This window comes from Oncorhynchus keta, chromosome 21, assembly GCF_023373465.1.
Source record: "Oncorhynchus keta strain PuntledgeMale-10-30-2019 chromosome 21, Oket_V2, whole genome shotgun sequence".
Lineage (NCBI taxonomy): Eukaryota > Metazoa > Chordata > Actinopteri > Salmoniformes > Salmonidae > Oncorhynchus > Oncorhynchus keta.
Genome location: NC_068441.1, coordinates 2,891,967 through 2,919,473, shown reverse-complemented (window position 1 = coordinate 2,919,473; position 27,507 = coordinate 2,891,967). Strand labels below are relative to the sequence as shown.

Genomic DNA, 27,507 nt, shown 5'->3' with positions numbered 1-27,507 from the left:
TGTTACGTTGTTTACGCAGTTATCTTCATAATGGCGACCGTGCTGGGGATGTGCTTATGCTTATGAAAATGAAGCGAAGAAGAAGTTATTTCTCATAAGAAAACGCCGGGGTTCCTCAAAGGAGGACTTTGCGTCGAAGACAGCGTCTTTCCCAGTGTTTGAATTACAGTTTTGGTCCATTGGTACCCGAAATGATGAAGCTCAAGTCAAACCAAACCCGGACATACGATGGGGATGGCTACAAGAAGCGGGCCGCCTGTCTATGCTTCAGGAGTGAAAGTGAAGAGGAGGTGAGGCCAAGGATGCTGGGGTGTAGGGTGGGCCGCAGTTCAGGAAAGCACAGATAACATGGTAGATAGATGTTTGTCGCGGTACATTTGTATTACTTTGCTAATTACGAAGATTAATTAGCTAGTTAACGTTAGCTAACTATCTAACTGGCTGGTTGTTACTGGTTTTGGTTTGCTTTGTTGAATCAGCGACCACCCAGGGATAATTAACGTTGAGTTAGCTAACGGTAGCTAGCTAACTGTTTAGCTAGCTGACAGCTATACTGAGTATGCTATTTATTCTTGCAGCTAACCAAACATTGAAGTTAGAAAGATTATAGTTAACGTCATTCTATTTTGTTAGATTGTTAGGTAACTGCTGGACACAGTCACCTAAGTTAGGTAGCAAGCTAGTGAACGCGTAGCCAGCAAACATTATTGCAACAACATATATTGGTAACCGGCTACTAGCTAGCTAACGCGCTAGCCAGCAGTGAGACGTTATCGTCTTGCTAGCTAGCTTGAGCGCTAACAAGCACTACATGACAAAAGTATGTGGACGTCTCATTCCAAAATCATAGGCATTAATATGGATTTAGTTCTCTGACTTTGCTACTAAGGCTATTTGTTTACCTTTATTTAACTAGGCAAGTCAGTTAAGAACAAGTTCTTATTTTCAATTTACGGCCTAGGAACAGTGGGCTAACTGGGGTGTTCAAGGGCAGAACGACAGATTTGTACCTTGTCAGCTCAGGGATTTGTACATGCAACCTCTTGGTTACGAGTCCAACGCTCTAACCACTAGGCTACCTGCCACCCCCCTTCTGGGAAGGCTTTCCACTAGAGCATTACTAAGGTCGGGCAACGATGTTGGGTGATAGGGCCTGGCTCGAAGTTTGTTTTCCAATTCCTCCAAGGTGTTCGATGGGTTTGAGGTTATGGCTCTGTGCAGGCCAGTTAAGTTCTTCCACATCTTAACAAACCATTTCTGTATGAACCTTGCTTTGTGCACGGGGGAATTGTCATGCTGAAACAGGAACCCCAAACTATTGCCACAAAGTTGGAAGCACAGAATTGTCTAGAATATCATTGTATGGTCCTTCTGTAGCTCAGTTGGTAGAGCATGGCGCTTGTAACGCCAGGGTAGTGGGTTCGATTCCCGGGACCACCCATACGTAGAATGTATGCACACATGACTGTAAGTCGCTTTGGATAAAAGCGTCTGCTAAATGGCTAAATGGATAAAAGCGTCTGCTAAATGGCATATATTATTATTATTATATTATGCTGTAGCGTTAAGATTTCCCTTCACTAAGGGGCCTAGCCCGAACCATGAAACAGCCCCAGACCATTTTTCCTCCTCCACAAAACCTTAGTTGGTACTATGCATTCAGGCAGATAGCGTTATCCTGGCATCCACCAAACCCAGATTCGTCCCTCGAACTGACATGGTGAAGCGTGATTCATTACTCCAGAGAATGATTTTCCACTGCTCCAGAGTCCAATGGCGGTGAGCTTTGCGACACTCCAGCCAACTCTTGGCATTGCGCATGGTGATCTTAGGCTTGTGTGCGGCTGCTCGGCCATGGAAACTAATTTCATGAAGCTCCCGACAAACAATTATTGTGCTTCCAGAGGCAGTTTGGAACTCTGTAGTGTGTGTTTTAACCGAGGACATACTATTTTTATGTGCTTCATTACTCGGCGGTCCCGTCCTGTGCGCTTGTGTAGCCTACCACTTTGCGGCTGAGCCATTGTTGCTCCTAGAAGTTTCCACTTCAAAATAACAACACTTACAGTTGACCGGGGCAGCTCTAGCAAGGCAGAAATTTGATCAACTGACTTGTAAGAAAGGTGGTGTCCTATGATGATGCCACGTTGAGAGTCACTAAGCTCTTTAGTAAAGGCCATCCTACTGCCAACATTTTTGATATGGAGATTGCATGGCTGTGTGCTTGATTTTATACACCTGTCAGCAGTGGGTGTGGCTGAAATAGCCAAATCCACTAATTTGAAGAGTTGTCTACATACTTGTGTGTGTATTGCTACTGCTAGTTAGTATCGTTCTGGTGATAATGGTAACATAAAACACTGACAATCAATGTTTTGCAGCATTATCAATGGCTCAATACTCATGTCAACTCGTGACATTAGAGCTAGCGCTAGTTAGTTAGCCACATTTACTAGATAGCTAGTTAGATATGGGCCTTGCTTAGATTGCCTAGAAGTTGGACTAACAACGAGTTATTTTACTCGACCGACCACTAGCTAACCGTGCTTGTGATCAAACTAGCTAGCTACCTACCCATTCAATATAACGTTAGCTAGAAAATAGTCTGATGTAGAGGTCGACCGATTAATCGGAATGGCCGATTTCAAGTTTTCATAGCAATCTGTAATCGGCATTTTGGGACGCCGATTATATTGCAATCCACGAGGAGACCACCTGTTACGTGAGTGCAGGCAGCAAGGAGCCATGGTAAGTTGTTAGCTAGCATTAAACTTATCTTATAAAAAGCATTAAACTTATCTTATAAAAAGCAATCAATCTTAACATAATCACTTGTTAACTATATATGGTTGATGATATTACTAGTTTAACTAGCTTGTCCTGCGTTGCATATAATCAATGTGGTGCCTGAAACTGTGTCACTTCTCTTGTGTTCAGTGTAAGCAGAGTCGGGGTATATGCAGCAGTTTGGGGTCGCCTGGCTCATTGCGAACTGTGTGAAGACCGTTTCTTCCTAAAAAAGACTGTAATAAATTTGCCAGAATTTTACATAATTATGACATAACATTGAAGGTTATGGGATTTGACCATATTAATAACCTAAGGCTCGTATTTCTGTGTGTTTATTGTAATTAAGTCTATGATTTGATAGAGCAGTCTGACTGAGTGGTGATAGGCAGCAGCAGGCTCATAAGCATTCATTCAAACCGCACTTTCCTCCGTTTGCCAGAAGCTTTTCGCAATGCTTGAAGCACAGAGTTGTTTATGCCTATCAACTCCCGAGATGAGGCTGGCAATACTATAGTGCCTATAAGAACATCCATTAGCAGGTGCGTCTTGTCTTTATCACGCGCGCATACACGAATTTCCAAGTCCCTGTAGTAAAACTCATATTTCTTACCTGTTTTGGAAGAAACCAGCCTGAAACCTTGAACAAAAACTACTGACACCCAGTGGAATTATTTCCCTATATGTTCCATTGGAAGCGCATGGGCTCTCAAAATAAAAATAATTCTGGTTGTGTTATAGTGTTATAGTCTCCTACATTATTTTAACATTTCTACAAATTGCAAAGTGTCTTCTTTCCAATGGTACCTATTATATGCATATCCTGGCTTCAGTGCCTGAGCAACAGGCAGTTTACTTTGGGCATGTCAGTCAGGTGGAAATTGAGAAAAAAGGACCCTAGCTCTAACAAGTTTTAAAAGGAACCACAAGCTTTCATATGTTCTCATGTTCTGAGCAAGGAACTTAAACATTCACAATTTTTACATGGCACATATTGCGCTTTTACTTACTTCTCCAACACTGTGTTTTCGCATTATTTAAACCAAATTGAACATGTTTCATTATTTACTTGAGGCTACATTGATTTTATTGATGTATTATATTAAGGTAAAATAAGTATTATTTCAGTATTGTTGTAATTATCATTATTACAAATACTTTTTAAAAAAATAGCCGACTATTCGGTATCGGCTTTTTTGGTCCTCCAATAATCGGTATCGGCGTTGAAAAAATCAGAATCGGTCGACCTCTAGTCTCCAGCCACCCAAGTCATAGCCTGTTCTCTCTGCTACCGCACTATAAGCGATGCCAATGAACCAACAGGACCCCAAACAGCTACCCCCAAGTCATAAGACTAACTAAATAGTTAGTCCGGGAACTGAATAGGATAACTATTTAACTATCTGCATGACCATTTTTTGCACTAACCTTTGACTCATCACATCCGCTGCTTCTACTGTTTATCTATCCTGTTGCCTTGTCAGTTTATTCCTCGTTTCAGTGCCTTAAAGTATTCACACCCCTTGACTTTTCCACATTTTGTTGTAGGTCTGAATTTATAATGTATTACGTTTAGGTTTTGTGTCCCTGATCTACACACAATACCCAATAATGTCAAAACCTCTCTCATCGTCACTCAATGCCCAGGTTTAACTCCCCTGTATTCATATCCTACCATACCCTTGTCTGTACATTATGCCTTGAATCTATTCTTCTGCACTCAGAAACCTGCTCCTTTTAATCTGTTCCGAACGCAGTAGATGACCAGTTCTTATAGCCTTTGGCCGTACCTTTATCCTACTCCTCCTCTGTTCCTCTGGTGATGTATGGGGTTAATCCAGGCCCTGCAGCGCCTAGCTCCACTCCCATTCCCCAGGCGCTCTCATTTGTTGACTTCTGTAACCGTAAAAGCCTTAGTTTCATGCATGTTAACATTAGAAGCCTCCTCCCTAAATTTGTTTTATTCACAGCTTTAGCACACTCTGCCAACCCAGATGTCCTAGCCGTGTCTGAATCCTGGTTTAGGAAGGCCACCAAAACTCCTGAAATTTCCATCCCTAACTAGAACATTTTCTGACAAGATAGAACTGCGAAAGGGGACAGAGTTGCAAAGTTCTGTCATACTATGCAGATCTGTGCCCAAACAGTTCGAGCTTCTACTTCTAAAAATCCACATTTCCAGAAACAAGTCTCTCACAGTTGCCGCTTGTTATAGACCACCTTCAGCCCCCAGCCGTGCCCTGGACACCGTATGTGAATTGATTGCCCCCCATCTATCTTCAGAGCTCGTACTGTTAGGTGACCTAAACTGGGAAAGCTTAACACCCCGGCAGTCCTACAATCTAGGATGGATGCCCTCAATCTCACATAAATTATCAATGAACCTACCTGGTACAACCCCAAATAGGTCAACATGGGCACCCTCATAGATATCATCCTGACCAACCTGCCCTCTAAATACACCTCTGCTGTCTTCAACCAGGATCTCATTTGATTTTTTATTTTACCTTTATTTAACTAGGCAGGTCAGTTAAAAACAAATTCCTATTTTCAATGACGCCCTTGAGTGCCTTGTTCAGAACGGCAGATGATTTATACCTTGTCAGCTTAGGGATTCGAACTTGCAACCTTTCAATTACTAGTCCAAATCTCTAACCACGAGGCTATCCTGCCACCCCAGGATCTCATTGCCTGCGTCCTTAATGGATATGCGGTCAAGCGACCACCCCTCATCACTGTCAAACATTCCCTGAGACACTTCAGCGAGCAGGCCTTTTTAATCGACCTGGCCTGGGTTTCCTGAAAGGATATTGACCTCATTCCGTCAGTAGAGGGTGCCTGGTTATTCTTTAAAAGTGCTTCCCTAACCATCTTAAATAAGCATGCCCCATTCAACAAATGTAGAACCAGGAACAGATCTAGCCCATGGTTCACTCCAGACCTGACTGCCCTTGACCAGCACAAAAACATCCTGTGGCATACTGCATTAGTGTCGAATAGCCCCCGCGATATGCAACTTTTCAGGGAAGTTAGGAACCAATATACACAGGCAGTTAGGAAAGCAAAGGCTAGCATTTTCCAACAGAAATTTGCATCCTGTAGCACAAACTCCAAAAACTTCTGGGACACTGTAAAGTCCATGGAGAATAAGAGCACCTCCTCCCAGCTGCCCATTGCACTGAGACTAGGAAACACTGTCACCACTGATAAATCCACGATAATTGAGAATTTCAAGAAGCATTTTTCTATGGCTGGCCATGCTTTTTCGCATGGGGGCTGAATAATTCTGCACACCCAATTTTTCATTTTTTGATTTGTTAAAAAAGTTTGAAATATCCAATAAATGTCGTTCCACTTCATGATTGTGTCCCACTTGTTGTTGATTCTTAACAAAAAAATACAGTTTTATATCTTTATGTTTGAAGCCTGAAATGTGGCAAAAGGTCGCAAAGTTCAAGGGGGCCGAATACTTTCGCAAGGCACTATAGAGATATATATATATATATATATATTAAAAAAACTTTGACATAGTATTTTGTGTAGATCGATGACAAAAAAAAAAAAATCTATTTTAATCCCACTTTGAAACACAACAAAGTTGAAAAAGTCAAGGGGTGTGAATGCTTTGAAGGCACTGTATGTACATATCAAGCTCCATTACCTTGTACCCCGTGTATATACAGTTGCTTCAAAGTATTCGGACCCATTGACTTTTTCCACATTTTGTTACATTATAGCCTTATTCTAAAATGGATTAAGAAAAATCCTCAGCAATCTACACACCACCCTACAAAGCGAAATGTTTTAGACATTTTTGCAAATGTATAAACTTATTAAACAGAAGTACCTTATTTCCATACGTATTCAGACCTATGAGATTGAAATTGAGCTGAATTGCATTGTGTTTCCATGGATAATTATTGATGTTTCTACAACTTGATTGGGGTCCATCTGTGGTAAATTCAATTGATTGGGCATGATTTGTAAAGGCAGACATCTGTTTATATAAGGTCTCACAGTTGACAGTGCATGTCAGAGCAAAAACCAAGCCATGAGGTTGAAGGAATTGTGCATAGAGCTCTGAGACAGGCTTGTGTCGAGGCACAGATCTGGGAAGTGTACCAAAACATTTCTGCCGCATTGAAGGTCCCCAAGAACACAGTGGCCTCCATCATTCTTAAATGAAAGAAGTTTGGAACCACCAAGACTCCTCTTAGAGCTGGCCGCCTTGCCAAACTGAGTAATCGGGAGAGAAGGGCATTGGTCAGGGAGGTAACCAAGAAACCGATGGTCACTCTGACAGAGCTCCAGAGTTCCTCTGTGTTTGATGGGAGATCCTTCCAGAAGACAACCATCACTGCATCATTCCACCAATCAGGCCTTTATGGTAGAGTGGCCAGACAAGTCACTCCTCAGTAAAAGGCACATGACAGCCCGCTTGGAGTTTACCAAAAGGCACCTAAAAACTCTCAGACCATGAGATACAAGATTCTCTGGTCTGATGAAACCACGATTGAACTCTTTGGCCTAAAGGCCAAGCATCATGTCTGGAGGAAACCTGGCCCCATCCCTGTGGTGAAGCATGGTGGTGGCAGCATGCTGTGGGGATGTTTTTCATCGGCAGGGACTGGGAGACTAGGCAGGATCGAGGCAAAGTACAAAGAGATCCTTGATGAAAACTTGCTCCAGAGTGCTCAGGATCTCAGACTGTGGTGACGGTTCACTTTCCAACAGGACAAAGACTCTGAGCACACAGCCAAGGCAATGGAGTGGCTTTGGGACAAGTCTCTGAATGTCCTTGAGTGGCCCAGCCAGAGCCCGGACTTGAACCCGATCTAGCACCTCTGGAGAGACCTGAAAATAGTTGTTCAGCAATGCTTCCCATCCAACCTGACAGAGCTTGAGATGATCTGCAGAGAAGATTGGGAGAAACTCCCCAAATTCAGGTGTGCCAAGCTTGTAGAGTCATCCAAGAAGACTCTGCTGTAATCGTTGCCAAAGGTGCTTCAACAAAGTACTGAGTAACGGGTCTGAATACTTATGTAAATGTGATTTCTGTTTTTTATTTGTAATAAACTTGCAAATATTTATTAACCTCTTTTTGCTTTATCATTCGGTGGTGTTGTGTGTAGATTGTAACAAAATGTGGAAAAATCAAGGGGTCTAATTTAGTGATGCACCGATATGACATTTTTGACTGATACCGATATCATATATTTTCCTTACCAAAAGAAATGATACCGATATTACATTTTGTTTGGCCTTTTAAACATTCCAGTACAGTTAAATAGTTAACACACACACACACACATGGACACAGCGGTCTAAGGCACTGCATCTCAGTGCAAGAGGTGTCACTTACAGTCAATGGTTCAAATCCAGGCAGTATCACATCCAGCCGTGATTGAGAGTCCCATAGGGTGGCTCACAATTGGCCAAGTGTTGTCCGGGTTTGGCCGCCATTGTCATTAAGAATTTGTTCTTAACTGACTTGCCTAGTTAAATAAAGGTTACACACACACACACTGGCCAAAAAGCCATTTTGCTGGCTTTTACTTATGTCCCCATCACCAGTAAAACATAATCAAAACCTATTTCTTTCACTTACTTGCTGTGCTGTTTTGTTGTTCAGTCGTTTCATTCTCAACCAGGATTTCTATGGAATGCCGTTTGGGTCTTTGTGTGTCACATATACTATTTAACACGATTTGACGTGTCAAATAACATTTTTTGATGTGTCAAATAAGCTTGTTGATCAATCAGGACCTGAATATGATTGCACGTCACATAATAATTTAACGCGTTCATTAATTGTTTAGGTAGTTATTACAAATTGATTACACTATGACTCATTTGTCAAAAACGATTCGTCGATACATATGCAATGATGCTGGTAAAGTTGTCTCGCGCACCTACAGTGGTGGTCATTTAAATAAAAAATAAAAAAAGCTGGCTCATGGATGCAAACAATGTTCTTCCCCAAAAACATAGCAAAACGACACCTGTTTCAGTAGCTATATAGTTAACACCTAGCTATATAGTTAGCCAGCTATCTAAAATAACCCAAATTTATTAGACAGTTCTTATTTGACTAATGGTGGTCGGACCAAGCTAGCCACAATTAGGATTAGCCACAACAGTGGACTTTGCGGTTAGCCTTCAAAATAAAAGTATGGCATATTTATATTCATTTGCGTCACTGTCAATGACACTTTTATTTTGAAGGCAAACTGCAAATTCCACTATTGAGCCTAATCCTTATTGTGGCTTGCGTCACAACACGACGCGGTTCGGTCGAGCCTCACTAGCCAGATGAAGATAGCTGGCTGCTTATAATGTTTGCTTTTTGCAACAGGGTTAAGTAGCTGGCTAGCTAAGTTAAATTTCAATAGGCGAACAACAAGTGGCAACCTAGCTAATACTTACTCACAAGGGTTCCTAAATCATTGCTAAGAATAATAAAAATGAGTGCAGTTTCTACTGGTCATTGTTTTGAGGCTGGTTGTATTGGTGCTAGCTACGTACCCCAGAAGTTGAAATCGAACAAATTACGCTTTATTACCAACGCGATATTGAAAACGCATCGTTCGGGGCTGGTGTTTGCTTGTTTGCAGACTTTTTTTTTGCTTTGACAGTGCTACTGTATCTTTTTTGACGTGCAAAGATCCAAACGGCGTTCCATAGTATGTATGTGTGGATGTATGTATGTTGTGAAGCTAATAGCAGTGACGCTATTACTGTGTAACTGCGGTAGGGCAACACCTAAAAAATAGTGCACTTAGTGTGTGTACTGGTGCTCGACCAGTCGCGAAAGCCAACATCACCCACGACAGAGAACGGTTGATTGTCAAGGGCAATGAAATCCATTTATCTTGGCTTTAATGGATTTCGCCTTTGAGTTGTCTCACTGAAATGTTCTTACTCTTTCAAATGACTGCTCGACTTGACTGCTCGATCCACACACAGCAGTCATTGTAGGCTAAGTTAGGAACGCTGTGTTGCGCTCCCAGCGCAACATTTTACATGGCGTCATTACGTCATGTGCATACCTATATAACGTAGGTATGGTCAGCTTTGACATCGGTTTTGCACATCGGCGTTAAACTAGACATCGGCTGATAATGATGTTGGCATTTTTAGCTAATATCGGCCGATTCTGTGATGTTCACCGATTTATATCATGCATCCCTAGTCTAAATACTTTCCGAAGGCACTGTAGCCAAGTTATCGTTACTCATTGTGTATTTATTTGAGACTTTTATGTGCGATTACTTTTCTATTACTCTCTGCATTGTTGGGACGGGCCCGTAAGTAAGCATTTCACTGTTACTCTACACCTATTGTTTATGAAGCATGTGAAGAGAATACAATTTTATTTGATGTGTTATTGAGGATATGTCACCTGTAATTTGAATAGGATTGAGGTGTTGTCTTTCAACTGAGTAGAGAAGTTGTCTCAAGCAACCTGAAACACTGGATTTGATTGATGGTGCTCAATGCTGTATTGTCTTTTTCTGCAGGTGCTGTTGGTGAGTAGTAGTCGTCATCCAGACAAGTGGATTGTCCCTGGTGGGGGGATGGAGCCAGAAGAGGAGCCCAATGTAGCAGCAGCACGAGAAGTCTGTGAAGAGGTTTGTTTCTTTCCCTCTCATTTCATTGACCTTAGCTTATTATTCAAACTACATTCTCACACTGTTCAGGGAACTTGTGGTGTTTTTCATAGGTGGTTATGGATATTAGAAATGGTCTCTTTGTTTTAAGTGTTGCTTTTTGGGTAGACAACCTCAAATGTTTTTCTTGCAAATCACACCACTCAATTACAGTATGGTATTTGCTGGAATGGCAACCAGATATTAAACTGAGATTTGCCATTGTGACTACTCTCATTGTCATACTTTGAAAAATAACACATTTGGCCTGCCATTATTGGTCCCATGCTGATTACCTTGATAAAGCTTGTGGAAACATGGCTATTGAGCTCAACATAGGGATGGGTGATATGGCCAAAGAATTGCTAAATAACCTTTGTTGTACAGTTAAAGGTCAAATATACTGCATTTCAAACAGTCAGCCATAATGTAGCGATTTCAGGGCTTTACGTTGTACGCCAATGCCACGCGTGACAAACTGAGCAATCATTTTCGAGACACAATGTTCATTGATACTCCCATTTTAGTGTTACCTGCTATGTGCGCGATTTGACCAGTTGAGACGTACTGTAAAAAGGGTATCGTTAGGAAGGTTAACTTCTCTATTACAGGTTCTAAATAACAGAACCTGTAATAGGTTCTAAATGTTAAGTTTTTACCCTGTTATTTAGAACCTGACGGACAATTATAAAAGCTCAAACCAAATTTATTCAGACAGACATGTTTCCACCAGTGGTAGTATATATACCCCAATTTGGGTGGAGCATCCTCCTTCCCTCTAAACATTAAATCTTTATTGTTAGGCAGGAAATTAAGTGATGCGGGCAATGAACCCTTTCCTTCTCCCTTACTGTGACCTGACCTGACCTCGGCCCCCATTCCTCACTAAACCACATTTCTCCACCCATATCAGTGACTGCAATCATGTGATTGCCTTTCCTTTACTCATTACATTCCATGCTTAATTGACTACCATATACATTCCTCCTACAGATAACCATTCACTTCTCGTGTAGAAACCAGAGTCTGGCACTCCTCATTGCCTTAGAATACTTGATAATTAACAATATTTCAAGTTTATGAGTCAGAACCCATCACAGTAAAAATGTCTCAAATGTGTTTCAGTGTCCAATATGACCAACTATGTTGGACCAAACCTCAAATGCAAATAGCGAATTGAAACTTCTTGTCAGAAAGGAAGAAGTGATTGCTCATCTTTGTAGTGAGTGGCAGGGGGAGGGGGGGGGGGGTGTGTGAGTGTGTAAACAGAGGAAGAGGCGACATGAGAGGTTTCACTCTCGCCAAAATCATTACATTTCTATAGGTTTATTTTGGACCTAAGCTTAAGCTTTTGGACCTAAGCACCTCGTCATTATATACACATCTCTGGTGTAAATGGGAAGGTGCACACAGCACAGAAGGAGTGAAGGAGACAAGCCCAAAAACCTGAGAACAAGCGGACATATACCATCATAAAAAATGGAAAATAGCAAAACCCTGATTCTTGCGATACAGGCGTTTGAAATATCACACAAAACATACATTTGAATTAAAGTGATATATTGCACAGAACTAGCTCAACACATTGTTATTTTGATGTTGGTCAAAGCACATTCACTGTTAGCACTTATCCCGAGCCCTGCTGGGCAGAGCAGTTGGTCTTGATCATACTCTGTTTATGTGTACTGAGAAAGCACATCCACAGTAAGCACGCAGCCAAGACTCGTCTCCCAGAGTCATGTTACACAGGAGTGTTAAAAGTGCCAAAGGGCGCATACTGAAATTAAACACTGCCCTTCACACAATGCTGTGGCTACAGGCCAGACAACCAAGCCACAGGCCCAACTCATGCTCGGAAGGAAGGAACATGTTTCCTCTTTCTATGGAGATCATTTTTGTTTGTTTACATAATGAAGCCTATTCTGTACTAATCACTATTTTAACCATGATGATTGAATATGTTAATTTAAGATTTTTTTTTTTTTGCCCACTAGGGGGTAAAGAGGGTTTCTCTGTTGCCAAGTAGTGTCTCTTCAACTAAGGCTTAGGTTCCAGAAAATAATATGATAACTTAGCTTTCTGAGATAAGCGTTCCAGAAATCATAGCCTACTTACAAGATTGCATGGACACTTTGAAAGCCTGTAGACTATATGCAGGGCTCTAGACTAATATTTTCCCCTGGTGACCAACTTTTTCAGGTGGTGGCACCAGCCTAGGATTTGGTCGCACCCCCCCAAAAATTGCAGCTTCACGCAATAGAAAAAATAAGTAATCATGTTCTAAAGTAATTCACAGTGCTTTATTAAAGCTAGAATCTTTCTTTGAAACAATGTTACCCCACCACATCAATTAGATTTGCTCACCACCTGCGTCCTCTCTCGCCTCCTTTTCAAAAAGGTCAAAGTTAATCAATGAGAGTTGGCGAGGAGAGAGGAAATGCTCTTGCTTGAAATCAGACTGTCCTTCTCCACTCGGGTGTCATTCGGCAAATGACGTTACAGGGATGGATCCCAAAATAAATGTGTAAAGTGCTCAAAACAAATTAAGCTAGTTGTGCAAGACGTTTTATAGATAAAACAATAAGTAGCATATTGATTTTAAATGTGTGCAGGTTTTTCTCTGAGAAAACAAAAGCTGATTCAAAGGGGGTGTGGCAGATTTCAAAACTCTTCTGCGGTAAGATAAACATGAGTATCCTCAATGAAAGGTGGCTATTAAGGTGGGCAGGACAGTCATCCATTTACCTACTAACGATTTGACACACTCCTCTACCAACTTATATTTTACTGTTAACATAGGGCTCCAGAATTTTATTTTAGTCAATAGAGATGGATTTACCTACATCTTCATGTGCACTAACAGGTATCCTAGGCTAATTTTGTTGGGGCTAATTCACCACGGAGTAAGTGGAAACTCAAAACACATTGGCTAGATCGCTAACCTTAACCTCTACGGGATCGGTGTGTGTCTGTCCCCCCACGGGAAGCTCTATCTCGCCATCCATTTGGCAAATCTGACCATAATTTTATCCTTCTGATTCCTGCTTACATGCAAGAATTAGAGCAGGAAGCACCAGTGACTAGATCAATAAATAAGTGGTCAGAGGAAGCAGATGCTAAGCTACACGACTGTTTTGCTAGCACAGACTGGAATATGTTCTGGGATTCCTCCGATGGCATTGAGGAGTACACCACATCAGTCATTGGCTTCATCTATAAGTGCATCAATTATGTTGTCCCCACAGTGACTGTACGCACATACCCCGACCAGAAGCCATGGATTATAGGCAGCATCCGCACTGAGCTAAAGGCTAGAGTTGCCTCTTTCAAGGAGTGGGTCTCTAACCCGGAAGCTTATAGGAAATCCCGCTATGTCTTCCGACGAACCATCAAACAGGCAAAGCAGAGATAACAGTCTATGACTTCAAGTTTCTTGGTGTCCACATCACCAACAAACTATCATGGTCAAAACACACCAAGACAGTCGTGAAGAGGGCACACCCCTCAGGAGATTGAAAAGATTTGGCATGGGTCCTCAGATCCTCAAAGTTCTACAGCTGCACCATCGAGAGCATCCTGATTGGTTGAATCACCGCCTGGTATGGCAACTGCTCGGCCTCCGACCGCAAGGCACTACAGAGTATAGTGCGTACGGCCCAGTACTTCACTGGAGCCAAGCTTTCTGCCATCCAGGACCTCTCTTCCAGGCTGTGTCAGAGGAAGGCCCAAAAAATCTCAAAAGACTCCAGCCACCCTAGTCATAGACTGTTCTCTCCACTACCGCACGGCAAACGATACTGGAGTGCCAAGTCTAGCTTATTGATGAGCTTTGAGGGCACTATGGTGTTGAACGCTGAGATGTAGTCAATGAATAGCATTCTCACATAGGTGTTCCTTTTGTCCAGATGGGAATGGGCAGTGTGGAGTGCAATGGAGATTGCATCATCTGTGGATCTGTTAGGGCGGTATGTAAATTGGAGTGGGTCTAGGTTTTATGGGATGATGGTGTTGATGTGAGCCATGACCAGCCTTTCAAAGCACTTCATGGCTACAGACGTGAGTGCTAGGGGTCGGTAGTCTTTTAGGCAGGTTACGTTAGTGTTCTTGGGCACAGGGACTATGCTGGTCTGCTTAAACCATGTTGGTATTTCAGACTCAGACAGGGTTAGTACGTGTCCTGGTAATCCGTCTGGCCCTGTGGCCTTGTGAATGTTGACCCTTTTAAAGCTCTTACTTCGGCTATGGAGAGAGTGATCACACAGTTGTCCAGAACAGCTGATGCTATCATGCATGTTTCAGTGTTGCTTGCCTCGATGCGAGCATAGACATATTTTAGCTCGTCTGGTTGGCTCGTGTCACTGGGCAGATTGTGGCTGTGCTTCCCTTTGTAGTCCGTAATAGTTTGCAAGCCCTGCCACATCCGACGAGTGTCTGAATCATACGACACCGGCTCCATCTTAGTCCTGTATTGATGCTTTGCCTGTTTGATGGTTCTTCGGCGGGCATAGCGGGATTTCTTTTAAGCGTCCGGGTTAGAGTCCTGCTCCTTGAAAGAGACAGCTCTACCCATTAGCTCAGTGTGGATGTTGCCTGTAATACATGGCTTCTGGTTGGGATGTGTACGTATGGTCACTGTGGGGACGACGTCAGCAATGCACTTATTGATGAAGCCAGTGGCTGATGTGGTATACTCCTGAATGCCATCGGAAGAATCCCAGAACATATTCCAGTCTGTGCTAGCAAAACAGTCCTGTAGCTTAGCATCTGTGTCATCTGACCACTTCCGTATTGAGCAAGTCACTGGTGATTCCTGCTTTAGTTTTTGCTTGTAAGCAAGAATCAGAAGGATAGAATTATGGTCAGATTTGCCTAATGGAGGGTGAGGGAGAGCTTTGTACGCATCTCTGTGTGTGGAGTAAAGGTAGCCTAGAGGTTGTTGTTTTTTACATTTAACATACTGGTCGTTAGCGAGTTGGGTACTCGCAACACATCAGCCCCATTCATGTACAGAGCGCATAGGAGGAGATTACTGTGACTCAACGGTCACAGGGAATTTGACTGTGGTCATAACTGCCGGTCACCACAACAGCCTGACAGGATGCTCTCTGGTACATCTGTAGAAGTTTGTGAGGTCTGAACTGAAAGACATAGGAGCAGGTTAAGGGTTATGCATAGTACCTTGTATTAGTGTCCACAGCCAGTCATCCAGTTAAACGACCTGACACGATGGAGGCAGCTCTACGGCTCATGGAATGCAGCTCTACGGATCATGTTCTTCACTCATGTTCTCATTATGATATGGACAGGGTGGCCATTTCGAGCAGAGGTGGTTGAGGTTTGCCAACGCTATCCAAACCCTGCCTATTCTCCAGTCACCCCAGTGCTGGTCTTCCCCATATGATCTGGTTGAAGGCATGAAGGGTGTGGGATTGATACTGGGGTACATACTGGTATATATTCACTATGGAGTCCAAGTTTATTAATAGGCTGAAACTGAAACTAGAGGATGCCAGCAGTACGCACCAGCAGCCAAAGCCTATTACCAATGGGACCTGAACCTACTGGCACAACCATCCGGGAAAAACATGGCCTTCCAAGGCAGTCTGCAGTTCTTTGGACCACTGCTCTGGAATATACTGGACTTATCCACACAGCAGCAGCTAGCTAGCTCAGTAAAAATGCAGCTAGCTAGCACAAAAGAGCTGTACACAAATCTAGTAGGATATGTGAGTGTCATTTTGTATTTATGAAGGCCTGATTCATGCATTCTCTTCTGAACAGTTGTTGAGATGTGTCAGTTACTTGAACCCTGAAGCATTTATTTTGGCTGCAATTTCTGCTGCTGGTAACTCTAATGAACTTATCCTCTGCAGCAGAGGTAACTCTGGGTCTTCCTTTCCTGTGGTGGTTATCATGAGAGCCAGTTTCATAACGCTTGATGGTTATTGCGACTTCACTTAAATAACTTTTAAAGTTCTTGACATTTTCTGGATTGACTGACCCATGTGTTAATAGCTTTAACCAAATAGGGCTGTCTTCTGTATACCACCCCTACCTTGTCATAACACAATTGATTGGCCCCAACTCATTAAGAAAGAATGTCCAGAAATGAACTTATTTGTCACAGCTGTTAATTGAAATGTATTCCAGGTGACTACCTCATGAAGCTGGTTGAGAGAATGCCAAGAGTGTGAAAAACTGTCAAGGCAAAGGGTGGCTACTTTGAAGAATCTCAAATATAAGATATTTGTTTAACACTTTTGTTCACTACATGATTCCATATGTGTAATTTCATAGTTTTGATGTCTTCACTATTATTCTACAATGTAGAACATAGTACAAATAAATAAAAACCCTGGAATTGAGGTGTTAACTTTTGACCGGTACTGTATATAAAACACCATTTGCTGTGAACCATGACGGGTAGAGGTACTGGTGTGTACACTTTATTACATTTTATAGCAGGACAGTTGTGTGAAGGATGTTTTATCTAATGGCATCTTCAGGACATATTGTAACACACAAGCTACACACACCTAATGAATCGATTGCCACAGTGACAGACTCTTAAGATTGAAAGAGTTATGTTTTTAATCCTTAGATAGGATTTTGTTTTGATTCGCTTCTTTGTTTTTTGTTGTTCCACAGGCAGGTGTGAAGGGGACTTTAGGTCGCCTAGTTGGAATATTTGAGGTGAGTTTATGTTATGACATGCTTAGGCATGCTAAAGATTGTTTGGCAGTGGAGAGAAAATATGGACTTTGTTCTGAAAACATAAATAAAGGTCAAAACTGTCTATCTAACAGAACCGAGAGAGGAAACACAGAACCTACGTCTACATTCTTATTGTAACTGAGGTCCTGGAGGATTGGGAGGACTCAGTGAACATTGGTGAGTGGCTTTCATTTCAATCTGATTATACTACATTGTTTGAATTCTGGTTATAGATGCCTCTCATGTCTGTCTTTCTAAACGTGTGCCACCATGGTGTCTGTTCTTGTCCCTTTTAACAGGGAGAAAAAGGGATTGGTTTAAAATAGACGATGCAATACAAGTGTTGCAGTGTCACAAGCCTGTGCAGGCCACATACTTCGAGCCTCTCAAGGATGGTTGCCTGACCAGCAACGGGACGCCCCTGGTGGCCACGATAGGCGGAGACCTCTCCCCCACCTACAACATCAGCCAGAGCTCCGTGTCGGGTATCAGATAACTAAAACACAACCCCAGGAGCTCTTGCCACCACTCTCCCTCTTACTACTTTTTTTTTTTTTTGTCTCAACATAACATGGTTTGCCTTGCCAACTAATTTGTGCCAGAATTGTGGTGCAGACTTGACAAGGGTTGAGTGAAGATTCTGAAACAATTTGGAAATGTAATTTTTGACCCCTTGTTCGTTTCGTTTTAATGAAAATTTCATGAAGCATCCCTCACTCCCTCATTCTCCTACATTGACCACACCCTTAGTGTGGTGTTTATTGAATGCAAGAACTACTTTTTACTGTTGTGATGTAAAAGTGTATACTTAGTGCTTAAGCGCAATGCTTTCAGTGGTCTTTTTAATGTCTCCTCTTTTGGTTATTGTCTGTGTATGATTGTGCCCAAGAGCGTGTTTTCCCTCTGTTAAGGATAGGAAATGTTCTGTGCATCTGAATAGACAGTTGTAGGAAGTGACTTGTTTTACATGAGCGCTGGCTATGTTTTGCACATTGGGGTCACCTGATACAGATTGTGCAGCAGGTAGTCTTTGGTGGTAACTAAGTTCTTTTGAATTCTCATTTAGCTCCGCATTGTGGTTCTTGGTATTAATATCTTGCAGGTTTCATCAGAAAGACGAGGCCCTTTTCCCCATTTGACCCGATTCTTCAAGTAGCCTATACATTTTCCCTTTGTCTGGAAGCTAGCTAGCCATTTCAATATTCACTTTTAGGCTGAAAATAATCTATAGAAAGAATGTCTACTCAACTAAATATGTAGCACAGTCCCCATTTTGGTGAGTTAGCATTGAGAGTTTACCCTGGTGTTTTACCCAATAGACAGAGACCCTTTCTTTCTCCAGTGTCTTTACCTACTTAACGGTCTGGTAGTCTGTTAGTAGTGGTTCTCCCCCCCACCGACCAAAATGTAATAGTTTATCATTTATAATGGCATGGTGTGAACAACTGCAGTCTTCCTCCATTTATTTTGTGCCATCCATGGACTGACAATTGCCTTCACCCAACACACACCACCTTTTTATCCAATTTTCAGATTCTCACCCCTTACTTTAACCTCGGTTTTATATCAGATGTTTACATTGCATTGCATTGCATTCATAACATTTTATTTTTCACTTAAACAAGCACTAGAAGCCGTATATTTGAATAACGTAGATTTTTTGGGGGGGGGGGGGTCAGTAAAAAATGTTTTACCCTTTTTAGTATTGAATCTGCATCCCCAAAACAAACACCTGCTTGATATTGAAAGTAATTGAATCTAAAATGCTGTCTTTGGCTAGATGCAGAACAAACAAACAAGCCTTGTACAGTTTGAGACCTTGTTTTTAACATGTAAAAATGCTTTGAATACTATAATTTTTTTCTTAAACATCTAGCAAATCTGTAGCCCACCTGCTATACTTGCCTTAGATGTGGCATGGAGCAGCTGGCTCAATACTGTGAAATTGGAGGCCCTGTAGATAGCATGTAAGATGTTTTTATTGTAAATAGTTTATTTCTGTATAGATCAAAGGTGAGTACAAATGACAAAACAGTTCCTCTGATGCATTTGTGAGGGCTATATTTTGCTCAGCCATGGCTGTAGTTGACTCGATCCCTAAACAAAGGGTGGCGTTGGCTTTGTAAGGTTTGTTGACGAGTTGCTTTGATACACAGTACATGTTAAGGCTGAAGAACAAGTAAATGTTGCTAGCTTTGTCTTGGGAGAGTGAAGACTCCATTTATCATGAATGATATAAGCAACAGAGATGCCTCAGATGTTCTACAAAGACCAGAGGCTGAGGTGTAATAAAGTGAAGTCCATCATCGTTGAATTGTTAACATACAAAATTGAGGGTTTCCACTGGGCTGAATGCTGTTTCCAGACCACTACCATAGAGCTTTTGTCATTATCCTAGTCTTCTGACAGAACCAACTCATACGTATTATCTCTTCTGTCCTGTCATTGTTGCAGTAGCTCATCATTCGCCCTGAACATTATATACACTCAGTGGTCAGTTTATTAGGTACACCACTCCATTCCCGAAAATAGTTTGCTCCTCCAGTGTCACGTGGCTTGCTATTGTTATAAAAAAGGAGGCATCCAGTTACCGGATGGCCACAGATGGGCTAATGCGGCAGACGACCACACCGGGTTCCACTCCTATCAGCTAAAAACAAGCATCTCCAGTGTGCACGCAATCACCAACATCACCTGGTCAAATGAATCCCGGTTCCTGTTGAGTCATGCTAATGGCAGTCAGGATTTTACATAAGCAGCATGGGGCAATGGTGTAGGGGATGTTTTCCTGGCACACATGAGGTCCCTTGGTACCAATTGAGCAATGTTTACATGCACTGAAGAATTCAGGTTCTGGAGGCAATGAGGGTCCGACCCGGTACTAGATGGGTGCACCTAATAACTGGCCACCGAGTGTATGTTATCCCCAATCCCAGACTCAAGGTCTATTCTATAATGTAAGGGTTGAACTAAATTGGTGAGTGGATTACTGATATCAATAGAAATTTTACTTTGAACCATTTATTGCTTTTTTATAAACTAGGTGGTTCAAGCCCTGAATGCGGATTAGCTGACAGCTGTGTTATACCAGATTTTATTCCACAGGTACAACAAAACATTTTTAACTGCTCTAATTACATTGGTGACCAGTTTATAATCGCAATAAGGTAACTCACGGTTTGTGATATATGGCCAATATACTATGGCTATGGGCTGTGTCCAGTCACGCCGCGTTGCATCGTGTGTTTATAAACAGCCCTTAGCCGTGGTATATTGGCCATATACCACACCCCTCTGGCCTTATTGCTTCATTAAATGAGCTGCATCAAAAGGTGTGGGGGGCTAAGTCTTGGAACTGTCTAGTGGAAACCAATTTTTCCAATACCACCTTAGCCCCACAGAGCAGAATCGATTCAGGCCTATTATTGAATTTTGTGGTCAGCCCCCCTTAGAGTCCATTTTCTTTATATGATAACGAGCTATCAATCAAATTAGAGATGGAATTGGAATATCTGTGATAAAGTAAAGGGGTTCTATTCAAAATGGGCACAAGCGAGGGCAATGAATGTGGATATCCATATGTAACAGCCGATGAATGACCACTTGTTCTTTAACCTGTTTGTACTTTTGTCAATTTTCTTGTGTTCCTGACAAGATATATTGTACATACTAGCTAAAGCAGCACTTATAGCTAGATACACTTACTGACTAAAGCATAAGGTTTATTTTTCCCCTTTCCTTCCATCTCATACATAGTTCTGTTAATATGAAAGTTGGGTTAAATATCTCTCATTAGGAAAGGGGTAAGTACTGTATAAATATACCCTGCTTGAGTCCTTTAAGAAATGCATTTCTCTCATCCTAAGGAAGATTTCACACAGCACGCAGTGAAAGCCAGGAGTGGATGTAGGCATTTTAAAAGGCTCAAATGCAGCCTCTGCTCAGATAGGCCTCCTTGGTCCTTCACCGGAGTGATGTAAAAACCTGCCTATATCACACCACCTAGTGGTCAGGCAGTATTCTGCAACGCATGTGAAACAGTTTTGCCTCAGTCAGGGAATGTCCGCTCGAGGATTCTTGCATTCTCAGCAGTATTTGGATAGTGACTACTCTTAACAGCTTGATTATTTTTCTATTGGACCATCCTGTAGGAGGGGTAATACGCCCTTGCTATATACAAATTGATAAAGCAAAATCACAATCAGATGGGATTCAGTGAAGAAAGCTATTTGGGCTACCTAAAATGTAAGAGTGTGCATTTCCCTAAGTGAAAGCCCTTGACCTTCCCTACATATTTGTAGTAATTGTTTTCTCCAAAGTGTACGTCACTGGAATATTTGCTATTGTCATTTTGGGACTGTGAAAAACCAGTGAGAAGACTGAAGATTGTAATATAATTGTGCCAACAAATAAACACCAGTATTTCAGATCTGGATTCCATTTGCCTTTTTTTGATCATTGCAAAAGTGTCTAGCTACTTGGTATTCCACTTTTAATCCTTGTATTTACTATAGGTTGTTGATAAACCCGACTAAAGGACTGTACTTTAAATAACCTCTGCCACGCTTTAGCTAGTATAATTACTGTAGTGTGCAAAATAATACATCTCCAGTCCACACAAACAATGCTACATTAATCCAGAATGGTCCATATTTAAAGTACTGACAAATAAAAAGGACAAAGTTGTGTTGTGTGTTTATTGTAAAGTAATTGATGGACATTTACTCCTGAGGAGGCTGCTGTCCTCTGCCACGTCCAAATCCACCCCTCTGAAAACAAAGAAAATGATAAGCTTTCACATCACAAGAGTTGGTCAGCAAAACAAGTGTCATACGGTTATGTCCCAAATTTGTCTAACCGAATAACTTTACTCAATGCGTTAGAACAGTGCGTCTGGCTGCCCCATGTATAATCAATTACGATTTCTCATGGTAATGACATTTCGTTGAGTCTTAACTTAAATGCAAACAATTAAGGCTTTGAATTGCCTATTCTAGTACCATATAGATGTACAGTATACAACCTTTCAACAGTTGGCTATACAATAAACGTAATCATTTATTATTCAGACTTGTCATGGTAACCAGCATACTGAGTCGGTCCCCAGGAACAGAGTTGAGAACACCTGCTTCAGACTACATTACCATTAGGCAATACAGTACTTACAAATTGGAACTCTGTGGCTGAACCAGCACCTGCCTCTGCTTTCTTGTCTCCTCCACCAGCTGTAAAGAAAATACCAGCTTGTAATCAAAACATATTCCAAAACGTTTTAAAGTTTCGCCATTTTCCTTCATTCATCACCATTCATACTAGTCACAAAGGTTGAGGAAACAAGTCATTACCAAGAACAAATGTGCTCACCAACTACTGGATCTCAAGGCAGATATTTGGAGCTACAAAGCACACCAGTCAGCAGTGAAATGCCCAGTTGGTTGAAAGCGATGGTTAGGATTAGAGGGATTCTGTAAAACTATACATACGCGGTGCAGCAGATCTTCTGTAGTTGTCTCTATCACCCCCATCACGGTTGAAGCGGGCAGGCCTCTCTCCCCTCTCTCCCTCCATACCTGGAAAAGAAAAGACGACGCTCAGCTGGGTGGGATGTCAAGACTCAAAAACACAGAAAGGAACATCCGGTTTGGGTCCAATCAGCACCTATGACTACACAGTACAAAATCCGATAGTCCTCACTGTCCAGCTCTTGAGGGATGCAGTGTATACAGACTTGTTCCAGCCCGGCTCTTAACACATCTTGTTAAAAAAATCAAGGTCTAAATCAAAGACCACGATTAGTTTTATCAGTTGTTAGTACAGGGCTGGTACGAAAGCCAGCACACTGCAGCCCCCCAGGACTGGAGTCACCCAGACCAAAGTTTCGATATGTAAAAATAAACTGAATCTGACTAATGAATACACCCCAGATATGGATAATCTCATCGCTATAGCCCATGACAAACACACCTCATTCAACTCATTAAGGGCTTGATGATTAGTTGAATCAGGTGTGCTTGTCTAGGGTTACAATAAATATGTGTACTGTTGGCGGTACTCCAGGACCAGGGTTGGAACACAGCGCCAGGTAGCATTAGCTAACGCTAGTCAGCTGTATATGCGCCAAAACACCCATATTTTTTCATCCTATAGCTTGTTTTTAAATAGTAAACACCCCCCCCCCCCATCACTTTCATTGCCATGACTGATCAAAAATGATCAAGTCCTTGTCTTTCTGAAACAGACATAGGCAGCAATATGTTTGAAACATCAAATCGCAGTATCGAAATGTAATACATATAGGAAGTGAGGATCGCAATACATATTGTATCGGCAACTAAGTATTGTGAGTTCCCTGGCAATTCCCAAGCCTAATGTGTAACCAGTCCAGGACAGTGCAGCTCATTAGTGTGAAAATGGTTAGCCTATAAGTGGACGTACCCTTGGGCCGGGGCCTCGCGGTCTCAGGACGCATCTGGCGGCGAAGGGTGGCGGGAACAATCTCAGGTGGAAGGTGGAGGAAGTCTCTCAGGTACTGGATACCTTCATTGGTGAGGTACCAGTAGAAATGGCGCCAGGCAAATTGCTCCTTGACATACCCAAGTGACTTCAAGGACTGAAAAACAAACACGAAAAAATATTTGTTTTTTATATAAAGACAAAGCCCCAAAATCCAACAGTCATGACATGCTAGGGATACATTTTCCGTAACCCAACTGTGGTTGTAGTCTGAAAATCCACATCAGTGGTGTATTCATTAGTCGGAATCCTTTGGAAACGTTTAGCAACAGAAAATGTTTACTAAAGGAACCAAACGGGGAGGGACATAGATAAAATGTGTCCAATAGAAACTCTCGTTTTCATTGAAAAGCGTTTTCAGATTGAAGTAAACAGTTTCTGTTAATGAATACACTAGGGGTGTGCCGAGTCATCTGACAAAATGAATATCGTAACTGATATGGGCAATTTTCTGGATACAATTATATCAGAGTATTCTTTTGTAATTATCCGTGATTCAAAACTTTATTTTTCGGGTGCATGCAAGTATGTTTCTCATCTCTGTCACTGAGTTTCTAAACCATATGGTACTATCTTTGAGGGTGGGCCTTGGAGGGCATAGGCCCACCCAATCAGAATTAGTTTTACCCCACAAAATAGCTATATTACACAGAAATATTCCTCAGCACCCACCACCCCCCTCAGACGATCCCGCAAGTGAAGAAGCCGGATGCGGAGTTCCTGGGTTGGCGTGGTTACACATGTTCTGCGGTTGTGAGGCCGGTTGGACGTACTGCAAAATTCTCTAAAACGACTTTGGAGGCAGCTTATGGTAGAGAAATTAACAATTCTCTGCCAACAGCTCTGATGGACATTCATGGAGTCAGCATGTCAATTGCAAGCTCCCTCAACTTGAGAATTCTGTAGAATTGTGTTATCAAAAGTGAATATTTAGAGGAGTGGCCTATTTAGTGGCCTTTTATTGTCCCTAGCACAAGGTGCACCTGTGTAATCAACTTCTTGATATGCCACACCTGTCTAGTGGATATATTATCTTGGCTAAGGAGAAACTCTCACTAACAGGGATGTAAACAATTTTGTGCATTACATTTTAGAGAAATAAGCGTATTTAACATTTCTGGGATTTTTTATTTCAGCTCATGAAACATGGGACCAGCACTTTACATTGTTGTTGTTATATATATATATATATATATATATATACTAATGGGCATTTTGACTAAGTGATGGCAAACTTAACCACTGCAAATTGAGGAAACAGACATGGTGAGAATGGGTAGGGAGGTATTTTCCCAACACCTATTTAGGCATATTAAAAACACTCCAGTTTTTTCCTATCACGAGTATAACACGATCCGACTATCAACTGTCACTTTACAGATACGATTACGATTATATGGTCATGTTGGCACCCCCCCCCCTAGAATACCCCAGAGATATACATCACTTCATCACTATGACCCTTTTGTCCACCTTGCTCAAATTCACCCTGCTCAGGTCATCACATCAACAAGTAACAAAAATCCCAGAATTCACAGATACAACCCAGTCTTTAACTCAACAGCCACAGTTTAACTGTGGACATCATGCTACTTGACAATAACTGCACCGGTCTCAAAGGACAGAACCAACATAAACTCAAACAGTATCAATATCTCCTAAAGTTCAAGTGGCACTCACCAGCATTGCTTTCATCACATGAAGGTTGGGCACGTTCTTGTCGGCCAATTCAGGGTGCTTGGGCAGATGCACATCTTTCTTTGCCACCATGACGCCCTCTTTGAAGAGGAGCTCATAGATGGCAATACGGTTCTTCTTAGGCATCAGCATCTATTCACACAACCGACAATGAGACACGCGTTAGTGTACATGCAAAATAACAGGGATGTCCACCTACCCACATACTGGCTGGCTAACAGCCCACTACAAGATTGTAAGGTTACTAACGTCACAAGATTGGGAGTCCTAACTTATGTCAACTACCCAGCCGGTAGGAACGTTAAACTAGCTTCTTCGGGCAACTATGGGCTCATTTCCCATGTGAGGTAGGTAAACAAACCTTTACCAGGCTTCTAGTCTCATGATAAAACTACATTTGGAACGACTTGCATCCGGCAGTGGTTACTAACTATCACAGTTGCTTTGAAAGAAAAAAAAAAAGATGAAGCGATACGAGGACATAGCAGGGAAGTCCTTGTAAGGTAGCTTGACTACCCTGTGTATTTGAACCTATATCTCGAATAATATAAGGCTTTTTGGGGAAATGTGTGGATGTTTACAACGATGACATACACATATATCTAAAATTGAGAGTAACAGCTTCATACAATGTAAGATGTCTTAGATTTATTCAGATTATTTTTGCTAGGCATTTGCCTACCTTGCCACTTGCTAGGGGACCGAAACCGGAAGGAACGACGGAAGGCGTTCAAGAGCGTTTATGCCCAGACTTTGGACCTAGCAGCTTTAGCGTCATCTACTGAACTGGCGGAAAAAGCGCAGTAGACTAAATGGAATTGCCGATAGACAGTGAATTATTATTCCGCATCGTCATTTTTGCAAATTAGCCTATGGGTAAAATAGCCATGCACTTTTGTTATTCAAATACATGAATTGACACATATCTGCAATAGGTATACACTGTCTAAGATTACACCACTTATCAAAGTGCTTTTCAACCTGAAACGCCACTCGTCCTTTTTTGGAAATACGAGCTTTTTTTCTTTCTTTTTTTTCTTCTTTTTACGTTACAGGAAGCTTCATATACATTTTCCCGTCTTGTGTGGGGATTCAGCCAGCGGTATTTGTACTGGGGTGTTAATTTAAAGACCATAACATTATTATTCCATTGGACTATCCAGGGCCGGCTCCAGGCATAACCGACATAAAGCAGTCGCTTAGGGCCCCAGGCTGCTAGGGGGCCCACGCGCAAAAAAGTTTTTAGGAACTGTCTGGTTCTCAACTTAGAATAGAGAGTTAGAATATTAGAATACACAAGGTGTAAGTCCAACATTTGGTTGTGCTTCAGCAGTTTCTCCTGTTTTCAAATAAAATGTCATTGGTCACAGGAGGCTGGTGCTGCCTTAATTGGGGAGGACAGGCTTGTGGCTGGAGTGGAATAGGTGGAATGGTTACCATGTGTTTGATGCCAATCAATTTGCGCCGTTCCAGCCATTATTATGAGCCGTCCTCCCCTAAGCAGCCTCCATTTACATACACATATTTAGCAGATTTTATCGAAATGCTTGTGTTCCTAGCTCCAACAGTGCAGTAGTATCTAACACTGACAGTCACTCAATTAGCCATGTCAGTTAACATTTTTTAGATTGTTAAATTAGTCTAGCTAGTAATCTAAATTCATAGCAATCATGGCCGAATACTGACTGGGCACGCAGAGCACATATCCAGGGGCCCTGACCTCCAGGTGGTCATTGATTTTTGTCGTCACTCTTACTCAGATATCATTAACATGGCAAAATGTGTAAAATTGCAGGAAATTTGCTTTAAAACTGCAAATATTTCTCTCCACACCATGGACAAATCAGTAGGACTGCAGAAAACATGCTTTGAAACAGCAAAAATATATCTCTGCCCAGTTACAAAATAGTAGAATTGCATGAAGTGTTAAAAAATTGCAACATTTTCTCTCCTCCACATGGCAAAATGTGTAGAATTGCAGGAAATTAACTTTAAAACATACATTTTTCTACCCGCCATCAAGAGGGGGGCCACACTTTTTTTTGATCTGCTTGGTGGGGGGGGGGGTCCCCAACCAAATCTTGCTTAGTGACCCCAAAAAGCTAGAGCCGGCCCTGGGACCATCCCCCATATGTTGCCTCTTGTC

The 27,507-nt window shown here is 41.9% G+C and overlaps 2 protein-coding genes across 2 annotated transcripts; one reads left to right on the top strand and one right to left on the bottom strand.

Moving 5' to 3' along the window:
• nudt3b (nudix (nucleoside diphosphate linked moiety X)-type motif 3b) lies at positions 1 to 21,579 on the top strand. The gene is made up of 5 exons (XM_035796183.2): positions 1 to 290; positions 10,308 to 10,418; positions 17,085 to 17,129; positions 17,243 to 17,327; positions 17,450 to 21,579. The coding sequence occupies exons 1-5, from the start codon at positions 192 to 194 to the stop codon at positions 17,644 to 17,646; spliced, it is 537 nt and encodes a 178-aa protein (XP_035652076.1). The 5' UTR covers positions 1 to 191; the 3' UTR covers positions 17,647 to 21,579.
• A 249-nt stretch (positions 21,580 to 21,828) lies between these two features.
• LOC118399946 (40S ribosomal protein S10-like) lies at positions 21,829 to 26,159 on the bottom strand. Its single transcript, XM_035796184.2, has 6 exons — positions 26,044 to 26,159; positions 25,344 to 25,493; positions 23,586 to 23,760; positions 22,634 to 22,720; positions 22,317 to 22,375; positions 21,829 to 21,919 (listed from the first exon to the last, which is right to left on the bottom strand). Exons 2-6 carry the CDS (start codon positions 25,491 to 25,493, stop codon positions 21,872 to 21,874), a joined length of 519 nt encoding a protein of 172 aa, XP_035652077.1. The 5' UTR covers positions 26,044 to 26,159; the 3' UTR covers positions 21,829 to 21,871.
• Positions 26,160 to 27,507: the final 1,348 nt, after the last annotated feature.